At 43.6% G+C, this 14,480-nt stretch overlaps 1 protein-coding gene across 2 annotated transcripts in view; it reads right to left on the bottom strand.

Moving 5' to 3' along the window:
* The window catches only part of LOC308066584 (overexpressed in colon carcinoma 1 protein homolog), a 28,845-nt gene extending 16,043 nt beyond the window's left edge, over positions 1–12,802 (bottom strand). For both annotated transcript variants that reach the window (XM_080394035.1, XM_080394034.1), the window contains exon 1: positions 1,726–12,802. In XM_080394035.1, coding sequence (XP_080250161.1) covers positions 1,726–1,768 — 43 coding nt within the window. In that variant the 5' untranslated portion in view covers positions 1,769–12,802. The remainder of the gene's footprint in view (positions 1–1,725) is intronic.
* Between the last annotated feature and the right edge of the window lie 1,678 nt (positions 12,803–14,480).

Genomic DNA, 14,480 nt, shown 5'->3' with positions numbered 1-14,480 from the left:
GAACTATTTCTAAAGAGGAGGCAAAATGTTGTCACAAAATGCAAGTTCAAGTGTTTACAGTACAGGTAAGTTAAACTACCAAAGTGGTCATACCTTCCGTGAAAATACTGTATGAATCTACAAGCCAAAAACTGTTGAAGAACAAGAAGCCTTTAACGCAACAGTGGACACTTTTAAACAAACAAACTTAAAGTTCAAAATAATTCACTCAATAATACTGCTGTCAGAGTTAGTCTATTTGACATTTATCCATTTGTGTCCTGGTACAAGTTCCACAGGGTGGCCAGATCAAGATTAATTGAGCAGCTACCACAAAGGGACTATTAACCAACTCCAAATCTTCCTCTGAACGTCTCCTATGCATGCTCTGGTGCTTTTATGCAGCAAACAGAAACGGGATGTGAACAAGCATCACGTCAGCAGTATGAAGCTACATTGGTCATATACTGAAGCAACTTCCAGTCACAGCAATGCAGGAATCAGCTAATGGGAAAGAGTTAATGCATGTAAACAGAACATCTCTAATAAGAGTGCTGGAAGGTCAAACGAATTCATACAGTGCATTCCTTATGGATGGGAGAGGCCTCTGATAGATACACGATACCTAAAACTTCATTTATAATCATTTAACAGAAATCAAGTAAGTATTTAATGGCAGGAAAGCCTCCTCTTCCCCTGTGAGTGCGAACTGCAGAGTTTAGTGGGTAAATCTGCAACACACCACACAAACATACACACATACACACAGCTTGGAGAAGGCATCACTCACACTCAGAAATATGCCCAGTTCTTCAAATCGGGACTAGCACCACCTGAGGCACCACCGAAGCTCTGGATAAAGTGAATCAAAACAGTAAGAGATGGACCAGCTGGTCCAGCCACTATTTTGCTGTTTATTTTCAAGAGGTTATGAAGCTAATGAGTGCATCTGAAAGACCTAACACAGGTACCGAAGCAGGTGGCAATGTTTGCCAAGTGCAGTTAGGATGAAAAATGATTGAGAAATGCTCGTATTTCTAATTATATGGTGAAGGTCCACTCATCAATTTCTATATACTTTCTTTTTTTGCGGGGGCTGGGGGGAGGAAGAGCACTGTAGCACCATCTTTCCAGACCTTACCTCGTTTGAAAATAACAACAAACAAATAAGGAAGCCAGCTGGAGGCACCAGCCAGTGGCACACATTAACGTGCAAAAACCCCTCAAACGTGGCATATCCTCCAACTTCTCCGGCAAGCAGAGAAGAAGTGGCACAAAATCATTTCAGAAGTGGCATTCGTGGCCTTATAGGGAAGCAAAGAGGATGGCGCTTAAAACCCCGGCGGGATCCTTAGGTCCAGCTCCTCGCTCGGGCTCGCCATGCCTCGGACAGCTGCTGCTGGAGGCGGCGAGCATAACGACAAGGCGGGCGGCAGGAAGGCTCCGGTGCCCCACGGAGCCACACCGCCCTTCCTCCCCCGGGCAAGCGGACCAGCCTCCGCAAAGAAAGATGCTCTCGCAAGAGCGCGGGCAGCGACTCCCGACGCTCGCACGGGCACCCCTGAAACCGGGGGGCTGCCGCCTGCGCGGAGGTGGGGGTGTGCCCGCCGCCCCCCGCCCCGCCGCCCCCCGCGCAGGGCTGCCCGGGGGATGCTCCCACCGCCGCCGGGTGCTCCCACCGCCCCCCCCGCGCAGGGCTGCCCGGGGGATGCTCCCACCGCCGCCTCCCGCCCGGCCCGGCCCTACCTCGCCCGCCCGCGCCGCCGGCCGTGGAGTTGCCGCAGCCCATGGGCGCTGCCCTGCCCGGCGCTGCGCAGCGGAGCTGTGCGGAGCGGCGACGGGAGGCAGCCAGCTGCGGGCGGAGCCGGGTGGGAGATAAAGCCGAGAGGACCCCTCCTCCTCCTCTTCTTCCTCCTCCTCCTCCTCCTCTCCCCACCCATCGCCCGGGAAACGGCCGGCCCCGAGCGCCGCCGCCCGGCCCCAGCCCCGGCCCCTCGCTGCGCTCCCCGCCCCCCCAGGGAAGCCCCCCACCTGCCCGGGCTTTGCCCTGGGCCCCCCGCGCTGGGGCTGCCCGGCCGGGGTGAGGCTCCGCGCAGCCGTGAGCCTGCAGGACCCCGAGCGGTGCCCACACGTCGGCAGCGAGAGCTCGGAGCTCCCCCGGGCAGCGGGGCTGCCCCTCGCCTGGCGCTTCCCGGCAGCTCTGGGACACCCCTCATCCACCTCGGGGAAACCGGTGTAACCGCAGCTCCGGGCTGCCAGCCCTACAGCCACTGCCGGCAGCGTCCAGGTCACGATTTTCAGCAAATAATTTGTTGGTTGCTTTCAGGATTTCTCTTCTCACAGAAACACGATGGTGAAACTGAAGACCCACTGGGTTGGTAAGAGCTTTGCCTAATTAATACCAACAGCCCTCAGAAATGGGCACGGTGAACTCACAAAGTCTGCAAGCAATCGATTTTTATTCAAAATCTGTATTATTCCAAAATTTTTTTTTACTTATTTTTTGCTAACCCAAAGCTTTCTTTCACACAGAGGAGTAAAATACTTCCAAACCTTGAGGGCTTACTCATACTTAGTCCTCTCAAATGACCAGGGAGCTGAAACCCAATGGATACAGCCAGATGCAACCACAAATACTCTCGCTAGCTAAATATTACTGCTACAAAAAGTCTGTTTAAGGGCTCAGAAAGATGTTTTAGGACTGTCATGTAAACATCAGAATGAGCATCATGTACGCATATGACTGATAACTGTCTTTACTAGAAAAGGACCAGATATAAAATGCTGCTGTCTGATCTTAGCCTGTTCAGAGAAGGGAAAGACGTATATCACAGTTCTCTTACAGACTTCCCAAAAAGCACATATTAAAAACAAGCAGCTCCAGAAGCAGCAGAGTCAGTAACGGCCACATCTTTGCCCTGGGGAGGCACACCTGCATGGACTCACTGATGTCCAACCAGCAGCGTCAACACCTCGGAACAGGGTGGACATGTGTAGGATCTCCCTTCTCTGGCTGCCCACCAATTTTCATGACATTTGTAGCAAGTCAATATTTTCAGGATCTTTTTCTATACCTTCCTGGCAAATTGCCTAAACCTGAACAAAGTTCAAAATCTAATAAGGCACGGCTACCTGGCATGTATGCATGGCCACAGAACTCCTTCACCACCAGCAGCCCCCAAGCAGACAGGCAGTGCGATTGTCTGCATTTTGCTTCAGAAAAAAATCTCACAAGAGTTCAGAGCCACCTTCTTTTCATTGCTAATCTTCTGAAAATCACATATAGAAAAATAAATTCTCAGACTGAGCTTTCAAGTGCCAGGTATGAGCCCAAAGCGAATTTTTAATGTCAGAGTTAAAAACGAAGAAAGGGTGCTCTGAAAGCAAGGCTGAAAATCGTGCTGCTTAAGTTTCCATATGGTTTTCTAATACAAAACCAAACAAAAAAAAACAGCAATCCACACTGACCACAGACTTGCCACATTGTGGAATAATCCATGAACATGATTTTAATATATACTTTACCTGGGAGGAAGCAGTTGTGGTGAGCACTGAAGCCAAGCCATGTCCTCACGTATTAGAAGAGGCAGCTGGGAAGCAAAAAAACCCTAGAGATGCCTTCACATTGAGCCACTGCCCTGGCCACAAGGAGAAGATATGAGACTGGTTCAGAAACTTGCAGTAGTATTAAAGATGACAAAAGGATGTTGTAACTCCCTTCTGCATGCTTTTCACTCCTCACTTGTGTTGTACACAAGCTGAGCACCCTGTGTGCAAAGATTAAGGGCTGCACCAAGTTCAGTAAAGCAAGAAACTTCCAGCACACCCATCCAAAGCTGGAGAGAGCTACTAGCCGTTCCAGGGGACTTAAGGGAACACGAGATACTCTTCTGTATGTCTGGGATTGTAATGAGGCAGCCCCTCCTAACTTTCACCTGTTTTCTACACAAACTGAGTATTACACTTTATTACTGAAAATAACCGGTAGCAAAATACAGTTATGTAAGCATTCATTTTTAAACAAACACTTTACATGAAAGGAAAGGAGTGATGTATTCCCTGCAGCTGGGAAAACTGGTCAGTTAACGGGATTATCCAAACTTGAAATTCCAGTCATTTTCTCTTTTTGGACATTTTTGCTAGTCTGAGTGTTTGAAATCCCAACAATTTGTCAGTCAAGCTGGTATGCAGGTCTATGGAGAAGGATTTTAAAATCCTATAGTTACTTCTGTGTATTAGGAAACGGCCCTTATTTGTACAGGAATGTATACTTCCCCGAATTCTCTTTTATCTAAGCATCCATATAGAAACCTTATTCACTCATGATTTTTTCTAACAGAACAAGCTTCCAAAGGCTTGCATCTCAGCTCATACAAGCACAGAAAAAATAGCAGTGCTAATTACTATATTCTGGGTATATTCTTTTGAAGAATGTCTTTTTGAATATCGATGTTTCCAAAACCACAAGTGTCCTTAAGATATTGCCCATTCTCCATCAGTAGCTAGCTTAACTGAGATTAATTTTTCCTAATAAAATTTACAACAGGAATTTAATTCAGACCAAACTTTCCCACTTGAAGAGTTGCACTACAAATCCGTTGTCAGAGTTAAACAAGGCAATCACTTTGTTCACAGCAGAGTCTCAGTTCCAGTATTGTCAAATTCCAATTTCCTGTTTTCAGGCTACCAGGTATTATATTTCTCCCCAGACAGTTCTACAGTCTGGCTACAGCACTGTTGTTCTGCAGCTAGCAACCTGGGCTAGTTGTGTTCACAGATTTGTTCAAATACCATGGTGCTGCACAGAGGACAGCTGTGATCACTTGGCCATCAAAGGTCAGACAGTTACACCCCAATTTCCCAGTAAACCTGCAAGGATGATTCTGCTTGAAAAATTCAGTAGTCCAAGCTCCAGCCTACCATGAACAAAGACACCCTTGGGTCAGCTGGGGGTTGTTTGCTTTTACATCTCAGTGAACAAAGCTCAATGCAATATTCAGTTATTTTCATTGATATAAAGAGGGGAATAATAATTGAAAAAAAACAAGAGCTTATTAGTAAAAACTACCATGATTCCACAACCATCAAAGGTGCCCACTACATGGCAATGGGAAATGCTTCAGAATTTTATATACAGAGAAGACCTCTACATTGCTGTGAACTTTTCAGAAAACCCACTGCATTCTTAACAAAAAAGGTTAACAAATTTGATTTGGGGAATGGAAGCCAAATGACAATTACAACAAATCCCAGAGGCCACCAAAAAGAAAAAACCTACAATCCCCATGTTTCTACAGTATTTCCTAGTAACGCTTATTATGTGATAGCACTTGATGATCACATCAGTCTGACCCCAACTGTGCAAGGTACCATCTGGACATATAATGAATTTCCATCCTTGCTGGCAGTCAGAAAGACAATAAATAGCTGATGGGTGAGATAACAGAGAAGCCAAAGCAGGAAGCAGTGGGATAAGATTACTATTTTTTAAAAAAGGTGTGCCTAACAAGAACATAAAAAATGCTGTATCAGGTCAAAGCAAACATCCACCTTGCTCAGGATCCTGCTCTGATTCCAGCTCAAAGAACACAGGAAACTCATATGGTGGGTGCCCACAAAACTCTCCCATCTTCCAGCATTTGCAGAGCCTGCCCGAGACAGACACAGCTGCTGTATCTTTAGCAACCTTAACACATTTCTCTTCTATGAGCCTGTCCCACCCAGGTAAGCCCCTAGCACCCAAAGCATCCTGTGTTCCACTTCTCAGCCACATGTGATCTGAAGAACCTTCTTTTGTTTGCTTTGAACCTGGCTGCTGCTCACTTCAGCTGTTAATGGTTTGTTCTTTGTATTAGGATAAACACTGAAGAACCAGTCCCTCACTTAACACCATTCATGACTTTTGTTCTTCATAGTAGAATAAACACCAAAGAATCAAAAAATCAATATGCCATAACCCCTATCCTAATCTTTAGTCAGCAGCGGTGACGGTTGTCATTTCCTCACAGCTGTATCAATAGGTAGTTAAAATACTTTGAAAGAGACTTCCTGCAAAACGATTTAAACACCCCATTCTACAAACTACATTCTGCCAGTAATACCAAGCTTACAAGAAGCAGTGCAAGGACCCTGCATGGGGGGAGCAGCCAAACTGCTTTGCCCACCATCAATTTATTGTAATCCATGCAGTGTGTGTCCCCAACACTCGTTAGCAATGGGCAAATGTGGACCGTTTTCTACACCATCCCCTTCTCTTTCTTTTTCTGGCTGCCTGGGAGCCCCATGTTTGCTGTGGGAGCTTCTCAGCACCAGTCCCACACTCCTCTGGGACCTAAGCTGTTTTGTCTCACCATGAGCCCGTCACCATACTGAGCAGCCCACTGATGGGCCAGCTACCAGCTAGCCTTAAATCATTCATGTGGCATAATTTATCAAGGCAACACAGCAAAGAACAGAATCATAATTCATCACTAGTATGTTTATATCAGTGTCATGTCTGTTCCTAAAAATGTCTATATTTTAGCATACAGACCTGTACAGAGCTTTTGAAGAATCTGTTCCCGAGCTCAGCTATTATCTACTCCCTGCAAGATTTTTCTTTCAGAGCCATAAGGATGATTCAGTTTTGGGTCATGGAACCAAGCATTTGCCAAGCTCATGGAACCCCTATCTGAGTAAGGATCACTATGTCAACCTCAAAGTTGATTTAGAAGGTCTATTTTATCAGTCTTCTTAAACAGTTGTATTCATATCAGTGGCACTGAAATACAGTTCCAGCATCTGCAGCAAATTCAAGCCTAGGAGACTGAATTACCAGATTTCAAGAAGTGCTTACGTTTGAGACATCAGAGTGCTCCCTGGGAAAGGCAGAGGAAAACAAGAAAACCTCCCTGGAGATCTTTACCTTAATGCACATTCTAACCTTCCATGTCTTATTTCTTCAGAATCAGTTAGGTAACTATCTCACATTTTCCCTTTCCAGATACAAATAGAGAATCCCAGTGACTTTTAATTATTAAAATTCTAAATTCGTGGGCACATTTTCCTTAATTTCCCTCCCATTTGAAAAAGATGCTTGTGATACAGTGCTGTAGTTGCTTCATACTCCTTTGTGCTGTAGTTGCTTCATAAACCTTTGTTCCAGTGTATAAGAGACGAACTTATCCTTTGTTCCAGTACATAAACCCCCCTAACTTTTAGTTTTAGGTCAGCTATGTCCTTGGAACCAGCTACTGTTTAGGCTTTGTAGTTCCTGTATGTAGCTACTAACCATACATGGAAGTATTTACCTTAGTCAAGGAATGTGTTAAGTGATCATAGAGGGTCTACAGCAGAAAAACCAGGCTTGGTTCTGTGGTTTATACAGGAGTGTCAAGTAAGGGATATGTGTAAGAATTTAAAGGGTTATGGGGCAAACAACAGGGTGAAGAGGCAATAATAACTACCAGACCCTCGTCAGGGGGTGACCACTTGGAGGCATAACTGATGCAAGCCTAAAACAGACATTATAATATTAATGAAGGCCCCCTCGCAGACTCATTCATATGCAGATAATTCCTGGAAATGTCACAAATATGTATAGCTATGTAACAAAACTGGTCCCCATTAAATAGTTGGGGATGCATGGTAGGTAGAGTGATCCCCCGCGCATCCGGCACCGCAATAAATAATACTTGCATCTCAATAATACATTGGTGTTAAGGAGTTTTATTCCCGAATTTCGGTGACACTTGGCTTAGTGTTGGTGCATTTGCTGCTACAATTCAAGGTAGGTGCCCTTGAAAATTACAAATGAATAAAAACTTACATTGTATATTCAGAAAGAGTTTGGAATCCTTTCTGTGCCCCAAAGGTTGATATATATGCTGTATTAGAGCCTTAGGGATCTCAAGAATGTAAAGATTAAAAAAAGGGAAAATGCTAGAGAAAGGACATTTATACTGAGATGTCATTGAAACACCAGTGCAGCAGTGCATCCTTCGGAACAAAGCGTAAGCTTCATTTTAAGCATATGCTTAATCCCACTGACTTGTACTTAACACACAATTGTACCATTTGATAAGCCTAAACTAGTATTCAAGTAGTGGTGTAAGACAAGATGGTATAGATCCCTGAAAGAAAATCCTCCTTGCCTCAGAACTGTATACAAGAAAAGGCATATGTTTCAAGAGATGGTCCTCTGCACAATGTACCAGTCTGTCTTACAGTCCCTTACACTTTTATTTCAAAAGAGACCCTTCTGCACACAAGGCAGAATTATTTCCTCAGTATCATGGGAAGATGGTATCCCTGCTTTATTTGATTTTCATTCTCAAGCACTTTTTCAGATGTAAATTCTTTCTCTGTTGTTGCTATAGATTTTGATTAGTTTTCCACAGATAGTAATTGCTTTTGCTTTATATTAGTAATAAAGCCAAATAGCACAGTCACTGCCTCATTTTTCTATGCAGTGTGCCTGCCGACTGTAGAAACAGGAGATACATCCTCATGTTGAAAAATATCTTTATCAAATCTGCATACTTATCCACTTCTGCTTAATTAGCACCTTAGCTTTTGAAAACTTAGGTAGGCTAGAATTTTCCAGTATTTTTACAGTGGTTATATATAATTCACATTGGGTGGGACTTTCATAACTTTTATGTGCCATTTCATTGAAAAAAATGGAATTCTGCAAATAGCAGCCAGGTTAAAAAAGAGAAAAATTTTATGCCTACCAAACCAGCACCTCTTTAACTAAATATGCGTTTCATTTTGATTAATAGAAACATTTGTCATATTAGGGATACAGTACATGGAAGTTGTTCATATGATTAGCAACGTGGAAGCCGTGTGTGCTAGCTTATTCAAAAAAACCACCCAGGTACACCAATTATATTATTTTGCATTGACTAACAAAAAGCAGAAGTATGTTTTTAACACTGAATTTTAATCAGAATGTGATTTTTGACAGATTATATACTAGTAATTTTTAAGTGCTTAGAGAAGGCTTTTGTATACGTAATTTGAATCATTTGTAAGAGCAGAGTATTTGTACACATGAAATAAAACTATAAGCAATCAGTATGTGTAGTTACATGATGTACTCATAGGAGACATCCTTTTCACACCTATATAAAGCTGACAATCTCCTCTTACTCATATTAACAAGATTAAGCAATTCACCCTTTTTTTAATATGGAGTCAGCTTCTGGATCCACAAGGAAAGGCAAAAGCTAGAGAGAGACACAGAAATGGATGGAGTTCGGGAATCTCTGCATTAAACACTTTATCTAGTTACATTCATTCCAGGTGTCACCAAAACCAGGAATAAGAAAGCTTCTTAACACCAAGGTAGCATTAAGAAGCAGGCATCCCTTTACGGCAATGCTGGATGCAGCAGGGATCATTCCACCTAACATGCATGCTGTAGGTTGCATTCAAACAAAATTATACAGTCCACACTTAAGTTTATGCATTACCTTTCTCCAAAAAATAATACATATTCATTCAATAGGCAGTACGATGTTAATTAAGCATTGCACATGCTTCTTACAGGTATCTCAGCATCTTCTAAGGGCTCTCAAACAATAGTCAACCCTATAGTTACAGCTGGCCCATCAGTGAACCTTAATTTACTTCCCCTACATGAAGAGCCCAAGGAGAGTCCAAGTTTCTTCCATTAGTTACCTATACAATGGTCTCACAGCTACTGTACAGTCTCCTCAGCAATTGTAAATTTTAGACGACTCTTTCCCTCTTGGCATAAAATTACACAACCAGGGTCGGTACGCGTCTGTCCATAGTGATTTCACTGAAACAAACCATATAGTTGCAAAGCTAAACCAGACTATATTACATGGCAACATAGGTTTAAGAACATAATGGAGGCAATACACTGAAAACCTCGATCAGTAATTTTGGAATTGCTCCCAAAACACTAGTGTTGCCTAAACTCCCGAATTACCAAACTCTGATGTAGTGTTAAACAAGAATGTGCACAAAGTTTAGGTCAAGCTGACCCACCTTCTCAAGTTGTTAAATGACTCACCCTCTCAAGTACCCACCATCTCAAGGAGTCTAAACCCATGAATGAAAGGACTTCCAACCAAGGGAGTCAATCTTGGGAAACGAAGAACAGATAATGATAAGAACACCATTACATAAATTATGCAGAAAGAAGTCTCCAAGTGAAAAAATTCTGACCAGCTGATAAAGTGTGGCAATCCACACTACTTGAAAATTAGGACAAAAGTAATTGTGGTAATGGGAGATTGTGACCTCCAACTCAAATAGCTGCCCCCCCTCCCCCCAAAAGAGGGCGAACCCCCACTTGGGGAGCATGTGTATGTTCGTAAAAAAACTTCAGCAGTGCTATCTAAGGATGTGCATTAGAAGTGAGAAACGTGTAATCAATCCTGTGCATGAATAAAAATGTGTATTTAATGTAATATGAATATGCAAGTACTCTACTGTATATAATGTGTACCCTCAAGTAACTTGCTGTGCATGTTAGGAGGGAAGATCCTCCATGCACCCAGCACTGCAGTAAACCATGTTGGCTTTCTAACTATCATTCGGTTTGGAGAGTTTTCATGGTTACAATTTTCGGTAACACTACTATTTTGTTTACTAGTATTTGCGTCTGTACATGTGTCCAAAAATCATGACTTGGGGCTCTTAAAATGCATTGGATTGCATAAAAATTATGAACTTAGCTTAAAATAATTGCTGTGGAGATTGACTTCTTTGATTTCTGATTAGCAAGTATTTACGTTTTGAGGACTTGCATTTGCTCTTTCCTCCACAATAAGGACTAGTCCTTTTCCTGCAAACCCAAAAATAAGAAGCACATGCTGCTCGGCGGAGGGCTGATGGGGAGCTGACAGCCCTGGTAGCCCCTCGCAGCAAACCTTCCCTAGAAGGCTGCAACACGGTGAAACCACACATGCCAGCAGCACCAGTATCCAAATGTACAACAGTGTAAATGAGAAGAGATCTGGACTCAAACCTAACAATAACCAGAATGCTTATTTGAAACGAAGCCACTCTTTCTCGATTTAGTTTTCAAAGTACTGAATATTTGGCAATGCTACGATGCAGTGTAAATCAAAAGTAACAAAACCTCTACAGTACTATATGCATAAGCAGTTCTGTTCAGGCAAGGGCTGAAAAACTCTGGAGACTTTGCTTTTGTCATAGATTTCTTTCAAGGTAATTAAGTTAGTTTAAATGCTGATGAGAATATTTTCCATTGCATTATTATTCATGTTCTCCCAGTCAAGGATACGCATTGGTGTTCTGCCTGGAGCTCTTTTCTTTTTGCTATTTCATTCAGGTTTGATTTGAGAGGGTGAAAAACTAGTTAGGAACCTTGGGTCCCCTCTAAGAAAAATTCATGTACAGTATTAGGTCCTATTGACTCTGTCTGCTGTACATGTTGTCTGCACGCTTCATGTTTCACAAACAAAGAAATGCTTGCTGACCTAGGATCTTGTCAGCGCTTATGTAAACATAAGCATTGTATTTAAAGATAATGACTGTATGTGACCCTTGAACTAAATGTTCTCTTTTTGAATAGTGAAAGAAAAACAAAGAAAAGCAATGTGTTACCATAAATTAATTTGAAAGAACTGGAAAATTGTTTACTGATCTGGCCAGCATTTATTGTCTGATTAATCTCCAGGAATTTGACAGGCTAAACACAAGTTCCTGTGTTTGCAGGACTGGAGCCAGGTAGTCATGTGCACAGGTAACATATGGCATTGTTACAGGGGTTACAAAAGACCTGCCTGCATGGCAAATCACGTGGTGGAAAGCAAAAAGGCAGGGCAGCTTCTCTGCTGCAAGGCAAATTCTGCAGAAGTTGATGTGAGGTACCTGAGCAGTCACATATGGTGGGCAGTTCACAGCCAGCCAGCTGCCCACGGCCCAGGGAGATAATTCATCTTGCTTCTACCTTGCTCACAGCGGCCTTTATCCTGGGAAAACAGAGAGAGGCTTGCCAACTGGAAGAATTATTTTGCTAACAGTGGCAGCCTGGCTCTGCTGCCAACCTTCCCAGGGGCCGTACTCGTACCCATGTTGTAAGACCAGCGCATCTGACAAGACTCTCTTAAGAGCTACAACACTGTAAAAGGTAATAACAGTATGTGGCTTTCAATCTCTACTATAATCATTCAGCTCTGCTCCCCTTATACTCCTGACTGCCCCGCCCCCCCCCAAAGGCAAGTCACCAGTGTGCCGGGCTGATGATCTGCCACCAGCAGCAACGCTGGATGGAGTGTCTCAGTGCACACACTGCGTAATTCTAGCTTTTCAGCAAGCCCTGCCTTTGCAGCAGTGGGTCAGTCATATGACAGGAAAGGGTTTCCAGTATTTGGCTTTCTCCAGACAGCCCAAGAACATCTAAGTCAGGGGTCCTCAAACTTTTTTAACAGGGGGCCGGCGCGTGGATGCAGTGGCAGGCAGTCATCTGCGGCTGCTTGGTTTCCCCCCAACCCCCGGCGGGGGGGGGGGCGGAGGGGTGTCTGTAAATACCGGGGGGTGGATTGAGGACCCTGGGGGGCCATATCAGGCCCGCGGGCCGTAGTTCGAGGACCCCTGTATCTAAGTGAATGTCACAGGAAGAAAAATTGGTCTGATTGTGCGAAGCTGGCAGCATCTGGGCACTGTGGAGGAACACAGAGCTCAGTGAGATGGTTGCTGCTGAGCTACACTGGGGGCATCCCACCTTCTGCCCCAACAGCAATGCAGCAATGTATTTTCCTGGTATGCCAGCACTTGCTTGTGCACACATGTTGGTGATGCTGCTTTGGCAGCCTGCCTGGAGAAGTCACACCTCGTCAGGAAACAAACACATTGTGGTATCAGTGCGCATTTGGGCGCTGCCTAGAGCTTCCTTATTGCTTTCTGCATCGTCCTCTGGGGTTTCTGCTGCTCCTCTAAAACCACAGAATGACACCCTATGGCACCACCACGTCCTGCTCTGCTTTTGCCTTGGGCAGCGTAGGCAGGCACTGCTCAGGGGGGAAGCAACCAGGGAAGCCGTTTGGGGCCCCTGTAGTACACAGCAGCCTCGGTTATGGAAAAGGACCCCCTGTGCTACCCTATGTATGCAGAACAAATAGAGCCCAAACAGCAAGCGGGAAGGCCAAAAGGGATATAATAATGCTCGCAGACTTTTGTGGACTTCTAATAGGCCTTAGGGTATGTACTGCTATATGTAAGTGTTATGATTTTATCATTCAGCCGCTTTAGCCTAATCGGCCACAGAAAGATGCCAAGGGAAGGTGAATCAAAAGGAGTGATCAGAGTTAAGCGACATGAGCTTTTCAATTTTATTGTTCAGAAGAAAACACAGAGTGCAGGCCTAGTTGGCTCAGGTGATCTCACGATAAAAAAATGAGGCCAAAAGCTGGCTTTAGACACAGTAACAACATTAAGTGCATCTGCTTATGATATATGCATTAATGTTGTATTTTAAAGACCATAAAAGAAGGCTCTGAGTCAATGCTCCCTCTGACACTAAACTGACAGCCCTACCTGCAGATTCAGCCTGCATTTGCAACATGGTATTCTGATGCTTGGTAACCTTTATACCTAACAGGTTACTTACTAGCATTTCATAAAACAATTATATGCCAGGCATTATATAGCTCTTATTTTAATCTACAGAATCATACTACATGTGCATTTCTTCGCACTTGCATTATTCTTCCTGTCACTTGTAGTTTGCAGTAACATTTTTCACTGTACCTCAGATATCCCCAAACTCCTATTTAAACAGACAAAGTCTCTGCTACGTTAGGGAGCAACACATTACAGAAAGCACATCTAAAAGGAGAGGAGCCTGTATCTTAGCATTTGCACATGCACTGCAAAAAGTGTGGACAAAAAGTTATATTAGCTTAAAATATTTCAGTGCTTTTCCCTACCACTCACCCACCCATTGTCTGCTTGCTCCTGTTCCTTGCAAAGCAAATGCAAACTTAAATCAGATGCCTTCATCAGGCAGGCTCTCAAATGAGTTGTGCCAACACCACTGGAGGCCATGTACCGCAGGGCAGTGGAAGTGGTGGCAATACCTTTAGCCGGTACTGTCATCAGAGATTCTGGCTTTTGAAACCATTCTCTTATTCTGGATCTGGACGGAGGCTGCTGCTGTACTTGCTTACATGAGGGAACTTAATTGCCTTTAAATTACATGAAATTAAAGATGGTAGTTACACCCTTCACCTTCAAAAAGATTTTAATTCCATTCATCCCACTAGTCAGTACATCTGTACATATCTGTTTTGGCATATTACTAATGTGTTTAATGGAAATAAACAAAGCCATGTGTTTTACATTAAAACAAAGAACACGGTATCTTGGTTACACTGGCAATTAATAATTTCATTGGAATTTTATTTCGGCCTGGCATTATCTTGTGGGTCATACACAAAATCACAAGATACTCCTCTATGTGTCCACGAGTTCTCCTGTACATTAGAAGCCCTATTATTAATCTAACCAGTAATTTA

The sequence above is a fragment of the Falco punctatus genome (assembly GCF_963210335.1).
Source record: "Falco punctatus genome assembly, chromosome: 6".
NCBI lineage: Eukaryota > Metazoa > Chordata > Aves > Falconiformes > Falconidae > Falco > Falco punctatus.
Note: the sequence above shows the minus strand (reverse complement) of the source record. Positions and strands in the feature narration are given on the sequence as shown.